This window comes from Eurosta solidaginis, chromosome 3 (assembly GCF_040869045.1).
Source record: "Eurosta solidaginis isolate ZX-2024a chromosome 3, ASM4086904v1, whole genome shotgun sequence".
Lineage (NCBI taxonomy): Eukaryota > Metazoa > Arthropoda > Insecta > Diptera > Tephritidae > Eurosta > Eurosta solidaginis.
Window position 1 is genome coordinate 2679740 of NC_090321.1, and position 20276 is coordinate 2700015.

General features: G+C 36.7%; 2 protein-coding genes across 2 annotated transcripts; one reads left to right on the forward strand and one right to left on the reverse strand.

The window, feature by feature from the left end:
• prel (preli-like) lies at nt 1-4057 on the forward strand. The gene is made up of 4 exons (XM_067770353.1): nt 1-338; nt 444-969; nt 1022-1235; nt 2935-4057. Exons 2-4 carry the CDS (start codon nt 872-874, stop codon nt 3319-3321), a joined length of 699 nt encoding a protein of 232 aa, XP_067626454.1. The 5' UTR covers nt 1-338; nt 444-871; the 3' UTR covers nt 3322-4057.
• A 2682-nt stretch (nt 4058-6739) lies between these two features.
• Nucleotides 6740-19414, reverse strand: Peritrophin-A (Peritrophin A). The gene is made up of 4 exons (XM_067770354.1): nt 18787-19414; nt 8733-8948; nt 7358-7552; nt 6740-7297 (listed from the first exon to the last, which is right to left on the reverse strand). The coding sequence occupies exons 1-4, from the start codon at nt 18842-18844 to the stop codon at nt 7074-7076; spliced, it is 693 nt and encodes a 230-aa protein (XP_067626455.1). The 5' UTR covers nt 18845-19414; the 3' UTR covers nt 6740-7073.
• Between the last annotated feature and the right edge of the window lie 862 nt (nt 19415-20276).

A 20276-nucleotide genomic window follows, 5' to 3' on the forward strand; every position in this document is an offset into this window, starting at 1 on the left:
CCAACTGTCAGAATTATCGCAGTGCGACGAAATGATTGAAAAGTCAAAATAAAAAACACAAGCCAAGACAATTTCTCTTGAAAAGTCAATGGTTAAATACTCCAAACGAAGTTTAAAGGAATGAGAAAGCTTGGAAAAATAAAAGTATAGCACTTCTGTTAAAAATTTGATATATAAAAATCAACTTAAAAAGAAGAAATTTGTAAGCGGTGGGTAAACGTGCTAAATTTGCACCAAACACGATTGTCTAATTGTGTAACGACCTCCACTACTTCCGGTGCAGACCAGCCAGAGACCTTGCACACATTTTCCACTAGATGGACAACTTAATATGGTTGGTGAGTTATAATGTTGGGCGAAAGTCAGTTGCTGTAATAACTACTCTCCTGGTACTAATTACATATATAATTGATTTCAATCGTACTTTACTCTTATATCTGCAGTGGTGGTCTATTTTTAGCTGAAAGATAAAAGCGAAAATAAGAAAAATCGAAAATTTTGCATTTAGATCTAGCTTGGACGTGCAAAAACAAACCGGTATACAGCGCGCTTTTTTTGCCGGCTGACTATGAAGACAAATTTTTACTCTGTTTGGATTGAAAAAATTGTTTGATGTTTGTCTTTTGGCATGAAAAACGTGCGAGTTCAGTACTACGTACATTGCAATTATCTCAGAGGCATTAAACTTATACATACATATATGGTCAATACCTGTATATGCGTCCACTTACACTTCCAGTTAAGGGAGATTATCTCGAACAACAATTCAACGCAGATAAGTTAACTTTAATACATCGCCTTCGCGGTAACATTCACATCAAGAAACACCAGCGCTGCCATATACAAAAAACTTAAAGAAACAATCGTAACAATGGTCACCACTTCAAAATGTACAACAGAAACAATTTTCGATTATAGTTGGAAGCAAGTGGTACAAGCCTACTGGAATCGCTATCCTAATCCATCAAGGTAAGTTAGCTTCTGTACATAATGTACATTAATTAATGTATTATCTGAACAGTACGCACGTTCTAACCGAAGATACAATCAAACGTGAGGTGCGTGATGGTAAATTATATTCACGCCGCTTACTTTCCAAAACAAATCCAGTACCGAAATGGGGTCAACGCTTTTACAATAATGCTCCGGTAAAAATTATTGAGGATTCCATATTGGACCCAAAAAAGAAGACACTTGTCACATATACCCGCAATATTGGATTTAAGAAAATTATGGTGAGTAGAAGATATGAAGAAACATGTAAAGAGTAGACAATTTACTTTTGTTGTCTTGCAAGGGAAGTAGTAATGTATGAGAACGTGTAGCTTGTGTCAGCTGCCTTGGAGGTTTAAGTGTTATTTGTTTATTTTTCTGCCCGTTGACGTAAAAACAGGGCTCGTATTATGTGTTACGATCCGTGATCGAACTTATTTTTTAAAGAAAAAAAAATTTTTTTTGAGGTGGTAGATCGGATTAATGACATGCGAACTAGCGACAAAGAGTACTCGTTAGATCCATTACTTATCGCTTAACTGAAAATGGTTTTCAGTCTCTGATTGTAACACGTGATACGGGCTCCAGTTTTGGGTGAAGTCATTGTTGTAATGATTTTCCATATACCTCCCAAAACAAAAATTCGCCTAGTTGGATACTAGAGATTGGAAGCTTAAAACATCTTTTAAAATTTTCAGCTGTAATGTCAGGACCAACACAAACAAAACCACTTGTGTACTGCTACAACAGCAATAACAACAACTTGTGAAAGCGCCAGTTAAATAAGTAATCAAGCTTTGAGAAGTAGATGGATGCTTTAAATCAATTCATTGAAATCCTATACGAAAATTTATATTTCTACATGTGAACAAAAGGAACTTTTTTGCTCCGCTCTTGTATGTTTTTGAAATTTATTTTTATTTTTATTTCTTTGCCACTATGTTGCTATTTAATGCAGTTGTTTAGCTCTCTCTTGTTATTGAATGTGAATCTTTGTGGTTGCTAGAACATTACCTGTATGTAGTTTTTGTTGTATAAACCTTGGGTAATAGCAAACAAATTCACTTAAATAGTTTTTCTTCATTAAAAGCAAAATTTGTTTTGCAATGAATTTCAATTGAATGCAAAGTAAAGCACTAAATTGGCAATATTCCACAAAAAAATATACTATAGAAGCCTCAATAGTTTTTTTTTTTTTTTTTTTTAGGCGAATGACTACAAAAAATATGTTGATTACTCCCTTGCTGTCCCATTCCGTCTCAACCGCCTAGGCGATTTCGATCGTTGATAAAGAAGTAACATCAGTCAACCCTAAGCTCATTTTTCTGCAGGGAAGGCGAACAGGACTGCCCATATCCATCCGCTACACTGTTCCAAAACTTCAGCGGTTTAGATCTGCTGCTTTAAGTAACCTCTCCTGCATGTTGTTGTTGTTGTTGTTGTAGCGATAAGGTTGCTCCCCGAAGGCTTTGGGGAGTGTTATCGATGACATGGTCCTTTGCCGGATACAGATCCGGTACGCTCCGGTACCACAGCACCATTAAGGTGCTAGCCCGACCATCTCGGGAATGATTTATGTGCCCACATTAAACCTTCAGGCCATTCCCTCCCTCCCCACCCTCAAGTTCCATGAGGAGCTTGGGGTCGCCAGAGCCTCGTCTGTTAGTGAAACAGGATTCGCCGCGGATAGGTGAAGTTGACAATTGGGTTGGAGAAGCTATATATTGCGCTTGCAACCTGAAGGGTTGCGCTACACAGCCCCTTGAATCTGGTATTTTAGTCGCCTCTTACGGCAGGCATAGATACCTACCGCGGGTATATTCTGATCCCCTAACCCGCTGGGAACCTCTCCTGCATAATTTTTTTCTCTATGTTATTGTTTTTTCTACTCAATATATTACAAACAAAGAGTTCACATATGTATATTTTCCTTTTTTGCAGAAAGTTGATGAAATCGTGGAATATAGCGAGCAAAATGATGGCCGCACATTAGCCGTGAGACGTGCTTACATCACTTCTCAAGTTTTTGGCTTTTCGCGTGCAATACGTGCTCTTGGCTTAGAACGCTTCAAGTCGAATTGCAACAAAGCAGCTACAGGTTTTAATTATGTTTTACGAAATAGGTTTCCCAAACCTGCCGTCAGTGCTACTGCGACGACCACGACAAATACCTCAAGTGACTATACTGATGGTAATGCCAATGAAACCGTGGCAACAACAATAGCAACTAATAAAACAGAATCCATTAAAATGGTCAGTAGAATTGGTTATGAATATTTAAAAAATCATGCCATGAAAATTGCCCAAATATTTTCAATCAAAAACTGAAAAGTTCTAGTGACGGGATTATGTACCTCTAGTATGTATAATGTAGGGACCGAGCTGGTTGTGTAGATATTTTTGGTGCTGGCTAATTTGTACACTCGATTTCGGATATTCCAATTTAAGCGTAAGAGTTGTATATTCTAAAATTAAATAGCACTGATTAGATATGAACATGGTGCCAATACATCGGTGAAGTGGGGTGTACAGCGCAAAATGTAATACAGCAGAATCTTCTATAGTGCGCTATTAGTATAAACTATCAATGTCTATAGGTGGAATATAAATTTTTACAAAATTTCTCTTTAATTATGGTGGGGTCCTCCTTTCTCATATTTTTCAATATTTGCTCTTCATTCCAATGCAATGTTTCGAAATAAAGTCGTTTGAACCATTCTAATGTATAAATGTAAAGAAGAATAAGATTGCGATTATAAATCAAACGCCATACATACTTACATTATTTTAAGTGAGACTTTAAATAGGCTACACAATTCCCTTCTCAATTAAAAGAAATGTTAAAACACAACTGCTAAACGAAACGTGTGAAGGAAAAATTATGTTCTGTTGCAATTGAAAGCCGTTTAAATTATGAAAGAAAATTTATGTCAAAAATTATTGCTATATTTTTTAGAGAGCAATTTGTGGTTGTCTGAATGTAAAAAAAATTAAAACATTTATTTTATGCCATGAAACATTTAAAATACATAATAGAGTAAAATAAATTTAAATAATCTAGAAAGCTGTTGCTTCATTTTAAATGTAATTCGTTCAGAACATCTAACTCGTAGTTAGAGCTTCACTGCCGATTTATGTGACGACCTTAAAGTCGACTGCATTCATTACCCAAATTGATGGCATAGAAAAATATAATTAAATTCCAAGGTATATAGCGCTTTATACTCTTTATAATACTTAATCTATATCTATATTGTTTTATGTACATACGTTAGTGCTTAGCCCCATAGTGTTATGAATGTTCGTCCTGCAAATAGAACGTTTTGTATGTCATACCTATAGTAGGGTCGGTTCTACTGTCCTAAATGATAGGTGGCAGCTAAGAGTTAATAAGATCGAATCACACCTGTAGAGCGGGACTTCACAGTCATATCTCCATTTCTCTGGCTTTGCGTTGCTGAAAGCACACTTGCTCTTCACCATAATTACAGAGGCTATAGGCGTGAACTGCAAAAAGCCACCAGGCTATCTCGTTATCACGCCAATGGCATTTCAGGGCGCCCTTAAGTGCGAGATAATACCGAGACATGACTGATCTGTTCTATTACAGCATTCTGTACAAGATATCGGATACCCTATACTAATGTAAACGATGTTGATATTGAGGGATTCAAGGGGTTGTGTAGCGCAATATATAGCTTCTCCAACCCAATTGTCAACCTCACCTTCGAGCGGCGAATCCCGTTTCACTAACAGACGAGGCTCTGGCGACCCCAAGCTCCTCATGGAACTTGGGGGTGGGGAGGGAGGGATGGCCTGAAGGTTCAATGTGGCCATATAAATCGTTCCCGAGATGGTCGGGCCAGCACCTTAATGGTGCTGTGTTACCGGAGCGTATCGGATCTGTATCCGACAAAGGACCATCACATCGATAACACTCCCCAAAGCCTTCGGGGAGTAACCTAATCGCTACAACAACAACAACAACAACATGTTGATATTGATGTCTGCAAAAATCTGGTACAGCGTATCATTAAACTTCTATCACCGTCGAAGTAACCTGTCTATATCTAGGCGACTTCCGCAAGGGTTCGTATTCCAGTTTGAGATCGCCGGGCTATAGGAGGCTTACACGGCTTTACTGCTCTGGAAGAAAGAGGTGGGGCGGGATGGCCTAGAAGGTTTAATGTGGTCTTATTAAATCGTTACCGAGATGGCCGGGCTAGTACCTTGATGGTGGTTGTTACCGGAACGTACCGGATCTACACCATCAACATCGATAACACTTCCCAAAACTTTCGGGGAATGTATATCGCTACAACAATAACATCAGAACTCCCCAAAACCTTCGGGAGTGTCTATATCGCTGCAACCACAACGACAATATGACCAGACGATTCCTCGGGAGCTCGGAGCACACAGGATATTATCGAGTTCGATAAAAAAAAAAATTGGAATGGACCTCGATGTAAGTTTTCTTTAATTTGGGTGCTGAGAAATAATATCATACAGGAAAACGAAATAGCCGATAGGCTAGTTCAGCGTAAATCGGTCTCTGATGTAGCAGCAGCAACATCCCTGAGAATTATTAAGGATTGTTGTTGTTGTATTAACGAAAAGACACTTCCCGAAGGCTCCCTAACCCGCTGGGGTAAATTATACATTACAAGTCTGAAATTACAGAAGGGTTTAAGAAACTGAAATTTTGAAGTGTCGTATCTCTTAGCACAGCTGGCCTAAAGGGTTAATTAAACTTTCTTAACCCTAACGCCATAGTCGTACCCATACCCATATCCATAGCCATCTGCATTGTGATCGATTAAAGGGCCAATTAAGCTTCCTTAAGCGCGAATTAATGGTGACTTATAACCATAAAGCCATAACCAGATAAAACAGCTGATCGAAACTACCTTATGGAAATCAATGTAATCGATTAATGGTGCCATACCATAACGCTAACTCGATTACATTGATTTCCTTAAGGTAGGTTCGATCAGCTGTTTTGTCTGGTTATGGCTTTATGATTATGTCACCATTAATTCGCCCTTTAACCCTAACGCCATAGTCGTAACCTTACCCGTATCCATAACCATCTCCAATGTGATCGATTAATGGTGCCTTAACCTAAAAATTGTGAAAATTTCATAAAAATGAAGGAAACGCAAAAAATTACAAACATATTCCACAAAAAAATAAGTCCCTTAGTCATAACGTATCCAAAACGCAAAATATTACAAACATATTCCACAAAAAATAAGTCTCTTAATCAAAACGTATCCAAAACAATAAATAAAATATACAAAAAGTTAATAAATCCACCAACTCAAATATTTTTAGGTTATGGATATGGCGAAAAACCAAAAACCAATTTGTTGGCTATGGTATGGTTATGGCTTTAGCGTTATGGTATGGCACCATTAATCAATTACATTGATTTCCATAAGGTTGGTTCGATTAGCTGTTTTATCTGGTTATGGATAAGTCACCATTAATTTGCCCTTAATAACTGTTACAACAAAATACGGTTTTCAGCCTTTCACGAATAGGACTGCAATACAGTATTTTCTTTCGCAGCTCCAATCCTCCGGAGGTAGAAGAAAGGTTTAAATGAAATTTTTTTAACACCCAAAAGAATATTAAGACTAAACATTTCAACTTACCATCATGGCTGGATATATGAATATACAAGCACAGGACTCCGATCAAAGCTATTGAACAACCGTTAATATATTTACTGTAACTCAGGTACTAGGTACATTTGTCCACGTCGCCGTCGTCTCATCTTGTATATCTTCAAATATGAAACTTACTGTTATCTTTGGACGAAGTCCAAAGTTTTCGACTGGTAATAAAAAATTGACAATTTTTTTTTCAACTTATTTTTTAAGGAATTATTTGCACATTACCCATTTCTTAATCGTTTGCTACCAGAATGTTTTCTAGATTTGGAAAATTTTAGGTTTCAGGCGAGTTTGGATATGTGGATAATTAGTGAAAATTAGTGGGAAATTAAAAATGTATACATATTTACAGAGTTTAAGCATTAGTTCGAAACATTTTTTCAAAAGCTTTAATTTTTTTCAAAATCCGCCACATTTCGAAGAAGCATACTCCGGCTCCTCACAAGTTAGTGTGTGTTCATCGAAAACTTTACCCTCACCACAAGTTATCAATCGAGGAAAACCCTCAACACAAGTGATCAAGCGATGGCAATCACCCGGCACCGGGAAACGTGGGAATGGCCAAAAACGTGCAGCTGGCGAGTTCGAATCAACCTTCGTGGGACATTTAAAGCCAACGACAGCTATGAGATAAAATACAAAGCTACAATTTTTTAAGATTTATGAAAATTCGTAATATTCACCTTCTGGATTGCAAATATGCAAAAGTTGATCGGGCCAATTGCAACCGTGCGTACGTTCATCGTATGCCAAGCCAGCATCACATTCTTGTTCAATCGGTTCGCCATATGCGCATTTTATGTAAGTCGTGGAACATTCCTTAGCGACGGGATAGATACCGAATTGATATTCACAACCGGGTGATGAAATAGGTGTTGCTAAAAGCATTCGTATTTTTGAAAAATATTTACATTTTTTTGAGTGTACACAGTAAGCTGGGTTGATTTGCATGGACGAAAGTTAACCCATATCGCGCCATCGATAATTTTCGAGCCTGCAAAATTTGAGTTTTTTGACTTTTTTCTTTGATTTTTAAGGTTTTTTTCATGACCTACTTAAAAAAATTTTCATTTGATTTTAAAATTTTCATGTATACCCTGTCCGACTCAAAATTCTCCGCTAAAAACTTCGCCGATAACAGTTTTTTGAAAAAAAAAATATTTTTTGGGTCTTGAGGAGTGTTTTGGTGAAAAAATTTATTTTTTCGCCATTTGTCTTTTTAAGGGTTTCTTCAGAAACGTGCAAAAGTGTTGCCGATGAAAACGAAATTGTCTCATAGTTCCTATCCCACTTAAAATTATGCGATAAAAACGTTGGGATTAACAGTTTAAAAAAAATTTTTTTTTTGGGTTTTTGGGATTTGTTTTGGTCGAAATCGATTTTTTTCATTTTCAAGGCTCCAAATCATTTTGTATGTATATGTTTCCGTTAGACCCACCAAGAAGTATACCAAAATGATTAGGGGACGAGCTGAGTTGATTTAGTCATGTCCGTCTGTCCGTCCGTCCGTCCGTCCGTCTGTCCGCCCGTCTGTCCGTTTGTTTGAACGCAAACTAGTCGTGAATTTTTTTTTAAAAACTGTTAATGCCAACGTTTTTATCGCATAATCTTAAGTGGGATAGGAACTATGGGACAAATTCGTTTTCATCGGCAACACTTTTCCACGTTTCTGAAGAAACCCTTAAAAAAAAAAATGGCGGAAAAGTAAATTTTTTCACCAAAACACTCCTCAAAACCCAAAAAATATTTTTTTTTTTCAAAAAACTGTTATCGCCAAAGTTTTTAGCGGAAAATTTTGAGTCGGATAGGGTATACATGAAAATTTTAAAATCAAATGAAAATTTTTTAAGTAGGTCATGAAAAAAACCTTAAGAATCAAAGAAAAAAAAGTCAAAAAACTCAAATTTTGCAGGCTCGATAATTATTTTTTTTGGGTGTGCTTAGTGGATATTTTTTTTCCTGAGCCCAAAACCTATCGAAAAATCGATGGCGCGTTATAGGTTAATAAATCGACCCAGCTTAGTACACATATTGTAATTTTTCACTGCATAGACTTACGATCAAATTGTCGCCCCTTACAGTCGACTGCCCAATTATAATTGCAATGATTGTGTGCCGCACCCTTTCCATCAAACAAAAGGCCATTTTCGCATGTTTCCAAAGTTAGGGTTCCATTTGTGCATAGGAAGAATTGGTCACAGCGTTCAGTATGCGCATACGCCTGCTCTCCAACTTTCTCCGGACATTCGGCCGATTGAATAGGACCGCAACTGCCTGTAAATATGTATATACAAAGAGTGCGAGTTATAAATTTCTTTACTTTTCCGTGTTTAGAAAACCTGTATAGGGTTCAGAACCGACTGCGAGGAAACAATGCACGAGGCAAACGAATGTGCATGGCATCGAACATCAATATGTTTCTTGTAGCTAACTCATGAATGAACAGGCAGACTACCTAGCTAATCAGGGTACTTTAGCAGCAAACTATGGTCCAGACCCATTCTGTGGACTCACAAAGGCACATACTAGGGAAACTTAGTGACTAGGAAACAAAGCAAACAGCAACGGAGAGTATTAGCCAGACTCATTAATCTAAGAAGAGAGGGCATACGAACTCTTACTGGCTACTATAAGGGACACTGTAGTTGTTGTTTTCGTTGTAGCGATAAGGACACTCCCCATGAAATATCTTGGCTAGATAGCAAGCTCACCTTTTCGGATCACTTCCAAGGAGCCCACGAGAAAACTGCGCAGACCATAGCGTACCTAAGTCGATTAATGGCAAACATAGGTGCGCCAAGGCCATGTTTAAGAAAGCTGCTGGCTTCCACTTCGGATTCTATACTTTTGTACGGTGCATGGGGAGGTCGACTTCTACCTGACACAGTTTTTAAGTGGTCACGGAAACTTCCGGGAATATCTCTACGGAATATGCTAGGTCGAAAATCCGCCTTGATTATACGGTTGCACGCCAAACCTTTCCGAATGCGATCACTTCGAACAGCATGACACAGCAGTGTCATCCATAAGATGACCTGCCGAAGTGACAGATGGGACATGGTCAGCAGATATGCACGGAATATTCTCCTCGCTAAACGGCAAGATGGTTGCTTAGCCCAATAACGTGTGAGTAGCCAAAGAGCTCACGTAGCGCGCTTCCGTACCCGAAGTTATGCTAAACGCGGTCCCAGGTGCGGAAAATGCGCAGGCCGTGGAAATTTAGGTTTTAGTAGGTAGCCCATCAATAGAAGAAGGGAGTCCTCGGAGAGGCTCGATGCTACAGAGTGTAGCACCGAAGCTTAACAACCCGGTTAGTGCATAAAGCAGTTCCTCCTTCCACGCAACAAAAAAAAAAATTAATAATAATTATACTAATAATAATATTAATAGTTCTGACCCAAAACATTGGATGTAGAGGAGAAGTTGGACGTATTAAAACGAAACATCTCGTTCGCTGTTCCCTTCAAGCGCCAAAGAACGTGCTAAAGCTATCATCATACTCTAATAAAAAAGTCTGTATAGGATAACAATAGGCAATACATGGCGCAAAAGTTCTGTTAACTGCTGGACAGGAGATATGTCACAATACCCGTAAAAAAAAGGGGCAGACGTTTTATACATACACATATAAAGCAGTGGACCCCAAATCCCTTAAAAAACTTAATGTGAGAGGGGGATGACCGAGCGCACAAGGCCAAGGAATATCGTCCCTGGCAATACCTTCCAAAATCTAGGTATTATAAAAAAACAAGAATATATAGGCTTTACAAATCCCTACTCTTATAAAAAGATTTTTCTTTCAACAACGCCATGGCGCCAAGAAACTGGTTTCTCTCTCGAGAGCTTTTGACTTTAATGGTGCATGATATGGCCAAACATCAAAAAAACCCTTTCAAATTGGAGGCCTGTTCGGCGTAGTGGGATTGCCTCCAATACCGAAGGTCTCACAGGTAATCTTTTTGATTTGGCATAAAAACTGTAGGTCTAAACAATTTGTGAAAACAATAGAATCAGCACAACTCCAACTGCAGGAAAAGCTCGGAATTATTTCATTATTTGGCCAACCTTAAAAGCACAATTTCTGAAAAAAAACCTTACCCTTTCTTCCTATAACCAGCGGTCCTGCTAATAGTGTCTGCTGCGGACCGTCTTAATTATTCTGCATAACAAACATGAAAAAGTATTACTCCTCTAATTTTAATCCCTGAGCGATGCCATTGCATGCTGAAAGTTATTTCTTCCAACTGATCCCAAAACCATCAAATCCGTACAAGCTACTTTTGCCCAGGCTTAAGCGTCATGCACTATTTTTTGTAAAGCCCACACAGCGACTTAAGATGCGACTCAATGTTACTCAATATAAGGAAACGGCAAATCTCATTAAAATCTACATTGCTGAATCTTTTTCCTACATCCAGGAAATTCGGAAATGTCTCTTCCCCTTTTAAATTTTGCATTAGCACACAACTGTCTCGTAAAGCTTTTGAATCCGTAAAAAATAGTAATACAACAACGCCGGTTGACACGTTAAGATTTGTTTGCACACAAGAAGATATACCAGTAGGTAGGTATATATGGACACAAACCCAGTTGGAAATGCAGGCAGCAAGACGGTATGATGAACACTTTGTAAAAATTCCAGTAATCAGTTATCAATAAATTTCTGTAAGATTAAAATTCTTATTAAAGGCAAACGATGTAAGTGAGCAAAGATCGCCTGCACCGAAACCGAAACGAACTGTTAGGGTCAATACAAAACCCTCAATAAATTGAGTTTGGTTTCTATGCAGGATCTGCTGCCACAATGCTCCAATTATGGCTGTTATGTGTTAAGAAATACAAATCTCTGAAATACGTAATCCCGACCTCAAACATCAACTTTTCTCCCTGCAACGCAGGATATTTTCCCACAGGGTATTTAAATTACATAATTTGTTGTCAAGTAGACTTATATATTAACATTTGTGTGTGTGTAGATTTCGTCTAAAAAATCGTTACATCAACAATAGCCGGTAAATCGCAAACGAATGGACTAACAGGTTTTCTTAGCAAATAAACGGGAAAGTAAATTTTTGCAATGTGATAAATGAATGGCCGCAAACAAATGTAAATACCAAGACACTAGGTGCGTCAATCCGTTTAGACGGTTAAGCGCCAATTAAGTTAAGTAAGGTTCGCCAATTGGCTTTTGGAATTTTTTTATAATCAGCTGTGCCTATCAGCTGACACTTCGGGAAGTACTTTCCTGTGCATCTGCCACCGGGTTGGTGGATGTGGTCTTGTTTACTATTAAGTATAAGGTCACGGATTAGATTACACGTAAGCTAAGAGGGGTATTACTGCAAGCGAAACTCAGTACAAAGGAATTAGGCACCATACGAGACTGGAAGATGTAGTGGAACATCAAATAATGAACATTAGGGTGCACCCGGTGAGTAGATACTGCATGGACTAATCTGTTACTATGGAGATTGGTGCAAAGTACAACGGGAGCTTTCGAAGTCACCCGGCAGCAACATCATTATCTACCTGAACCCGTGTCTGCCTTACGATGGTGCATGATACGATCCCTGTATACACTTATGGAACAAGTTCATTCGGTAGTAAAAATTTCTTCGAGTGAAAATGTTTCGAATATCCGCATCTTAATAGCCATGACTAACGCAGTAGAAAGACTGGATGACAACTACGGACTTGTCAAATGTAACATTTGATGACGAAGTGATCTTTTAGGCGATATTCTTGCATGGTACAGTATCTAGAAGTGTGTTAGAGTTTTAAGTAGCAGTATATAAGATTTGGATGAGACGTATAATATGATGGAGGCGGCAACGTTTGAATGCTGCACCAATTTTGATGTCCCTCACTGTATTGCTTTAGAAATATTAAAATCTTTGAGGTTTCATGAAATATAAATAAATTAGATTACATATGTAGGTAGGCGTAGTTAAGTAGGTAAGTGTATAAACACAACTGTATGTTATTTCAGTTCAGACTTTTAGAATTTTCAAATCTCGTCATACCTGAAGGTTATTTAACTATCTACATATACACCCTGCAGGAAAAATGAAAAACATCGAACTGGCGCTTATCGATTGCACAGTGGAACAGTTGACAGCCTCACATGTACCTAGAATATTTAAGCCTGAGCTATAGGTATTTAAATTAATCAATGAAAAGGCAACGTTTGTCCCAGTCCGGTATAACTGAACCAGTTACGTACGCGTTCTAAAGGTCTGCAAATGAGGTAATTGGCATTTCGTAGGTTATTACACTGATAAAAGTATCAGTTGCAAGCAGTGCGAGGTAAGTAGTACGGAAACGGGGCGATTCGTTGCAGGGCATATATGATTGTACTATCAAAATATTCACAATGTGCTTTTTACCCTGTCAAAAATTGTTTTGGAATAACCAAAAAAGTGTGCATACTTGTCTAAAAGTATTATTATTATTTTTTTATACTTTAATAGACCAAGATACTGAGCGAAAGTGTAACTTTCTACTTAGGTCCCGTTTTTCAATGCGAGTTAAACCTGCCACTTCGACGGCTTAAGCAGAGATAAGCAGTAAAATTTTATGCTATCGAAGAAAGTGGTAAGGTTAAAATCTAGTAAATTTTAACGGGAGTTTAAACTCGCAATGAAAAAACCAGGCCTGAGTATAAATCACTGGTGGTCAGAATGTGAATATCGTTTTTACTTCCTTATATTTCGTTTGATGTTTTTCCGCCAATTTCCATACAAAATTGGATACTCTTGCAATACATTTTTGGAGTAACTTTCCGGAGAGCTAGACTCTTGAAATTTCGAGCACACATCGGAACGCGATGACAATTTAACGTGAGGGAAAAGAACTTTGCTAAGTGGTCCAGGGATCGTAAATATTCTAAAAAACCTTCGAACTTGGAAACTTTGCTTTGGAGTTTTAAGAAACTTCCAGATAACCCAGTGACCTGGAATTTTAAACACAGCATTGGGTTATATTAGGTTGTAATATTTAGGATAAACAATTTTTCTAGATGGGGCAGGGATCGAGATATTTAGAGGCGTTAAAAAGTCCATTTAGAGTTGTGGAATCGTGCGATCAATTTTTAAGTAGCTACTGATTGAGCTAGAAATATTAAACCTTACACATAGTCCAGGTCACCTTGACAATGCAACAAAAGAAGAAAATGAAAAGAAGAAAACAAATTTTAAGTACTTCCTTTATATAAACGTACCAGAAGAAACGAAAAATGTATTTTTAAACAAAGACATAGTTTTGTTGAACTTTCATATTGTTACGAATGTTGGCGGCACTAAGGGGTACTGCCATCTCTAGGCCGATGCTAAGCAGTGACGTGAATTCACATCAATAATTCAATCATTATGTCTACACATACGTGTGCACGCGGGGGAGAAGCAACGCACAAGCACATGAGGATATCTTATCTGAAATGCTCCTAAAGGAATGCAATTGTGATTGTGGAAGTGTCGCTCACACATACAAGCGCATGGGGTATGATAGTAGCTATAAAAATTATACATCTCTAGTTGTAGCTGAGAAATTTATAACTAGTAAGTTCTGGAATTAGAAAAGCCTAGAAATATACAACAAGGAGATCAGACAGTATAAAAGTGCGACAACAGTGGAGGCGAGGAATCGGTTTCATTTGAGCTATCAATCAGTTTGGTTATTAAGCAAGCTATTCGTTGCAAAGTATAAGTGTTATTGTGAAGTACTTTAATAAAGGCCATTTTTCCATTATTCAATATTGGAGTTATTTATTCAACAGTTTAGCGATACGAACGTTGGCAGAAGATTGGAAATAAGGGTAATTGCAGTAAATTCGTTACAATATTAAAATTTTAACATAGCCTCTGTGAAAATTTGTATGCGGATCAAAAAGATAAAGGTGATGAAAACTTTATTTTAAAAATATCACACAACAAATAGCAAAATAAACACAAGTTATGGTTTTATAATGACTGTTCGATTTAGCTGCCTTGAGACCGTAACATAGAGAGCAATGAAATTTTGGCAGAAAGATAGGTGAAGCTTACCAATCAGGATACATACCAACGACACGTTTATTTCATAAATGAATGGTGACACAAAACATTGGAATTTTGATGTTCTACACCTTTTTTTAGTTCAGAAAATTGCTATTAAAGTTCAGAAAGCTACAATTGAAGTTCAGAATTTTCAATTTAAGTTCAGAAAATTAAAATTTAAGCTCAAAATTTATAATTGATGTTCAGAAAATTACAATTGTAGTTCAGAATTTACATTTTTAGTTCAGAAAACTTTATTTGAATTTCAGAAAAACAGAAAACTGAAATTTCAATTGAAACATTTTCTGAACTTCAAACGAAACTCTCTAAACTACAACTGTAATTTTACAATTGTCATTTTCTTAACTTCAATGCAACTTTCTGAACTAAATCTGAAAAAGGTGTAGAATGGAATATTATTTGTCAGAGCTTTTTTTTTCTACACTCGGAAGGGAGCACTTGATCTACATTTGACCAGCATTGGGCAAAAGAGAATGAAATTTCTTTCAAATTCTTTTCAAAAATCGTCTTATCTTCCTTCACACTATTCAAACGAAACCAAACTCGAATATTTGGCATTAAATATTATTCTTTTCGGAACTAAAGAAATCCTTAGATTGAAATTTAGTGTAGTACTATACAGAAATTGAGTAGTTTTGTACTAGTGTTTGACTTGCTTTATTATTATGCGTGTAAATTCCTTCATGCGTATCTAGATATACATATGTAGATATGTATTATACATATATATATTACCAATGAAGTGATCAAGCAAGGTTTCTTTCTGAATACGAGTTTCAAATTGTCAGATCATGACTTTAAGTTTGAAAGCGAAAGGAAAACTGCTATTAGGTATATAATAAAGTAAAAAAATAAAAAAAGAATAAAAAAACGTGCAATTACCTTTGTGTCTATACAACTTAGCAGTAAAGGTTTATTGCTCCACTTTTAGTTAAGATCATGTAACGATTGATCAAAGCAGCTAAAAGTTATACAATTTTATGAACGTTAAAAAATATATGTATGTAAATGCAAGCATACTTATGTAGAGGCTTATGAGCGTTAGGGCGGGTCGAAGGTGTGTTGAAACAAAAAGAAAAATTAAAGAAGCCGTTGGAAAACATGTTTTATTACATACATACAAACACACATATGTATGGCTCTAAATCAGTATATATTTATTTACTTAATAATGTAATCGATCATGCGGCAAAACTTTAAAACGCTTCCCTAGCTAATAACTAATAAAGTATGCATATTTCTGAATGTAGGTATGTATGTACACGAATAAATGCACGTTTGCTTGTATTGATGTATGCGCAAGCACCTCTAGGCTGTGTGTGACCTATTTATACACAAACCCAACGCAAGCTTGCACATATGTCTTATTACACTCCGTTTCAGAATTGTTACCTTAAACGTTTTTAAAATGCTTAACTGGCAAACCAATCGTTCCAGAGACTGCCTCGGCTAGTAGCAGAATGCGCTGGTACCGGAACTTATCGAGTTCTTTCGTGCTTTCTGCAACCGTAGAATAAATGCTCGGTAAACGCCCAACACATATTTGTACCTTTCAATTGATGCATGCAGAACGCATAAAAAACCTCAAGTTTGGGTTACAAGGTGGAAATAAAAAAAAAATTAGTGAGCGTTTTCTTATATTATATCCGTGCTTTAAAACAAACAAACAACAATAATACCTTTTTAATATTTGCACTTAAATTCTATTAGATTTCGTTAGCTAAAAGTTTTCAACGCCCACGACCTCGTCACCTTTGAACATTTGTTAAGTACGCCTGATTTTTAGTATGGAAACTAACTGAAAGCTTCGGGTTCATAGCTGTACGATGTAGCGTACCCGGCAGACTGTGAGCATCGCCCACATCCACTTTCACTCCCGCACCCACCCCCTATATCTCCCCGTCAAAGTAAGTAAGGCATATATGGAATCTCTACACAAAATATTACATATCTGCTTCACCTGACCGAACGTTCCAAAATCATTTTATTAAATTGTTTCCAAAATAGCCTTCAATTTTCTATATCGACCTATCTTAATAAATGATCGTAACTTAAAAGTATTGTTAAAAAGGACGTTTTATAGACATTCTGTTAATAAGGCGGTATCTCAACGAAGTCGTTAGTAAAGTCGTATCTCAGGAAGCCGGTTAAAAAGGTTGTAATTGAAATAAAAAAATGTTGAACTAAATTCAGTTTAATTTCTTTTTATAATTCGTTAACGACTTAAAATGCCAAACTATAGAATAGAAGACATATGATTCTAAATTCTCGTTTACCAATTTTGGTTTTTGCGAATTGTGAATAAGAAATAAATTCAGTTAAATTCGAAGCTTTTTTGACAAATATTTTTTTTGGGCTCTGAGACACGACTTTATTAACGAGTGTGCTCAGATACGTCCTTCTTAATAAAACTTTTAAGTTACGACCTTTCAATTAGAATAGGTCGATTTATAATTTATAGATAAATGATTGGGATTTTCCCCTGCGCGGTAGTATTTCTTCCTGAGATGTATCTACTATCTCAGTAAAGAAAGGCATTAGTCGTATCGTAGCTCTTGCAAAAAAAAAAATCTTCTTGCCTCTCCCTCTTCCTCTATATTATTTGCTTCTTGCCCCTCCACTTTCTCCATTTCTCTCTCTTCTACTCCCGCTTATTTCCCCTAACCCTTACTTCGCCATTTTTCTCCATCTCCCCTTCACTTGCTTCCTCTGGTTCCTATCATCCTCTTGCATTTGCTTCATTTTTATCTCCGACTTCATATCCTCCCCAATTTTTTTCTCTTCCCTTCCCTTGCTCCATTTTCGTTTCTTAATTTCTCCAATTTCCACTCCTGTCTCTTACTTTCCTTTTTCTGTCGATGGCCTTCGTATTTCTTTCACTTTCACTTTCCCTTTCTCTCTTCCTCTTAACCACCGTCTCTTGTTTAAACCCTCATTAACACATCCTTGATAACCAACCACATTGCGTAAACACATTCACGGGTCATACCAGTCCACGTTTTCGTCTACATCTAAAAACCATTAACAAACCATCTACGAAACTATACGAAACCAAATGAGCTTATAAGTTTTAAAATGAGTTCATCCGATCTAGAGTTATTAAGTTACCAACAAATTTTGCATTCGTTTTTATATATAAGACTAACTTGGTCTTGGAATATGTTGGTCCTTGGTCCATTTCCAGGAATGAAAGGAGATAAAACAACCAAATTGTGAATCTATGGCATCCTCAGACCACCTTGACACACACAAACACAAAATTTCATCAAAATCGGTTAAGTCGTTCTATCACAAACACACGCACAGAAGAAATATATATGAGACGCTCCACAAGAAAAGACCCCTAAGTCGAAAAAAAAAAAAATTAATTTGGTTATTTGTACTAAAACGAAAGTTCCCTATAGAAATTGACAAAAACAGGAGATCGATTTTTTTTAGTACTTTATGAGTTATAAGTAGTCAAATTCGATAGTAATTTAGCCGTATACCGGCCATCATGCGGTAGTGGACTATTTGTACGACTTTTCTGTGGGTGGGAAGGTGTTGACATTTGCTTCCCCTTCCTTATTTTACAACTTCGTAATAGTAATACTTGCTTAGCTCCCCTCCTTCGCTGGCGAACAAACCAAATGCCGAAATAAAGTAATTGAAACTTCTCTGAGGCTATAATTTTGACGCGGAGTGTGTATGTATTGGCATACTTTAGATTTGTATTCTGTAACTATTATTCACATACAAGACTGCCTAGTAACTTATTTGTAATTTTGCTTTTACTTTCGTTGTGATTGTGATCAACGCCTTAAATTTTGTATGATTGTAGATATGTAAATTTGAATTTAGTAAAGAAATCCAAAGAAAACTTCTATACAATTTTTATTTTTTATTTTTCGAGCGCGTTATTGCAAATTTCACTCACAGCTATTTTATTCTTATTTGCTTTATTTTGTTTTACTGTCTTTATTTCATTTTATTTTGGTTGATTTTGTTTTATTATATTTTAATTAATTAAATTTTTTAATTTTCATAATATTTTGTAAGTATTTCTATTTGCTTTTTACCTTCTTGCGCTATCACCACGAGGACAGCTATTACAACGCCTAAACTCCGTTGATTCATATTTTGACGGCTCTTTGAAACCGATATCTAAAACCTCAATAAATTTTTTTTATGCAAAAAAATGTTTCTACCGCGCCGAGGTTATGGAACGTGTCTTGGACGTGTATGCGGCTGCGCGTTTCGATCTTAACTGAATATTCGTGCGTATACTTGACCATAAGACGGCGATTGCTTCAAAAAGCTGTATAAACTTTTCATATGCAGAAAAGCCAAACAACAAACAACGTGGTAATGTCGTAGAGTGATTTCAAAAGGTGTTTTTTTTAATATTTGATATTTGCAAAAGCTTCAATTTCAAGTTAAAACTTTGCCCTAACCCGTGTAATGTCCACATCGATATGGAGCTTTTTTATACCCAGCTGCCTCAGTACACAAGTTATAACAATTTTTTAATCATCACGTTTCTAATGTCTAGTTTAAAAATGGGAAAGTTGCGAAAGAAGTTAAGGACTGTATATGTTTTTGGTCTTGGTCATTCCGTAGCAAACTGCGCCAGCCATTTCTGCTTTGCGATAACTAACGCCAATTGAGAGATAAAGCCTCCATCCAGCTTTTCTTTCCAACTAAGTGGTCTTCTTCTTCTTCGGAAGCCAGTTTCGAGCGCTGATTGAACTGCTTTGAACTTGCACCTTTTTTTTCGTCTATTCTTATTATATGAGCTAATCAATGAAGTCGTTGGACTTTCATTCGCAGCAGTATTTCAATGAATGCGTAAAGCCCTTCAAATGAAAGCTCGCAAATTACCATACAAATTCTTGAAAACTTTTCCTAAGTTAAAATGAGAGATTTTTGTACATCGGCAAAGGACTTTGCTTCCCAATCGCCTACCCAGCCCAAAGTAGCACTTCTCTGTTTTACTGTTGCCCTATAAAGAGTCGCGTTAATACTCGTTTGGTTCTGAATGGCTCGGAGAGTTGGTCAAATCATGAGGTCTAATCAGCCGGTTCAAGGTTGCTTCTGTCTTTCGCATGATTCGCTAAATAGTAATCTATATGCAATATAAAACGGATTGATTCTGCTTTAGTTGTAGCGGACCCGGAATCATCTTTCTTATGGATTAAACCGAACACAATCAAGTTCAAATCTGAAGGCGTGCGATTGTCCTAGCATATTTTATATAACGATTATTTCAAGGTTTTTATCAATAACCTTAATATATATATATGCCACGATTTATATATATATATATATATATTTTTTTTTTTTTTTAGAAATGATATATTTGAATCAGAATTGTTAAGGAATGCAATCCATGCATACCCATTCCTAGGCTAACACTTTTGGACTGCAGCTTTTATTCCTTTTTTGTGGAAAAATGAATACATTTTTTCAGTCTATATTCCTTTTTGCATTCCTCATGAGGAATAGTAAAGTTTAAAAGCATTCCTCAAGTGAATAATGGTAATATAGTCATATATTTTTATACTGAGTG

Coding starts and splice junctions, on each gene's coding strand:
- prel (XM_067770353.1), top strand. CDS start 872: ATGGTCACCACTTCAAAATGTACAACAGAAACAATTTTCGATTATAGT. Junction 970..1,021: donor CGCTATCCTAATCCATCAAG/GTAAGTTAGCTT, acceptor TTATCTGAACAG/TACGCACGTTCTAACCGAAG. Junction 1,236..2,934: donor TTGGATTTAAGAAAATTATG/GTGAGTAGAAGA, acceptor CCTTTTTTGCAG/AAAGTTGATGAAATCGTGGA.
- Peritrophin-A (XM_067770354.1), bottom strand. CDS start 18,844: ATGAATCAACGGAGTTTAGGCGTTGTAATAGCTGTCCTCGTGGTGATA. Junction 8,949..18,786: donor CGTGGTGATAGCGCAAGAAG/GTAAAAAGCAAA, acceptor ACATATTTACAG/GCAGTTGCGGTCCTATTCAA. Junction 7,298..7,357: donor GCATATTTGCAATCCAGAAG/GTGAATATTACG, acceptor TTTATCTCATAG/CTGTCGTTGGCTTTAAATGT.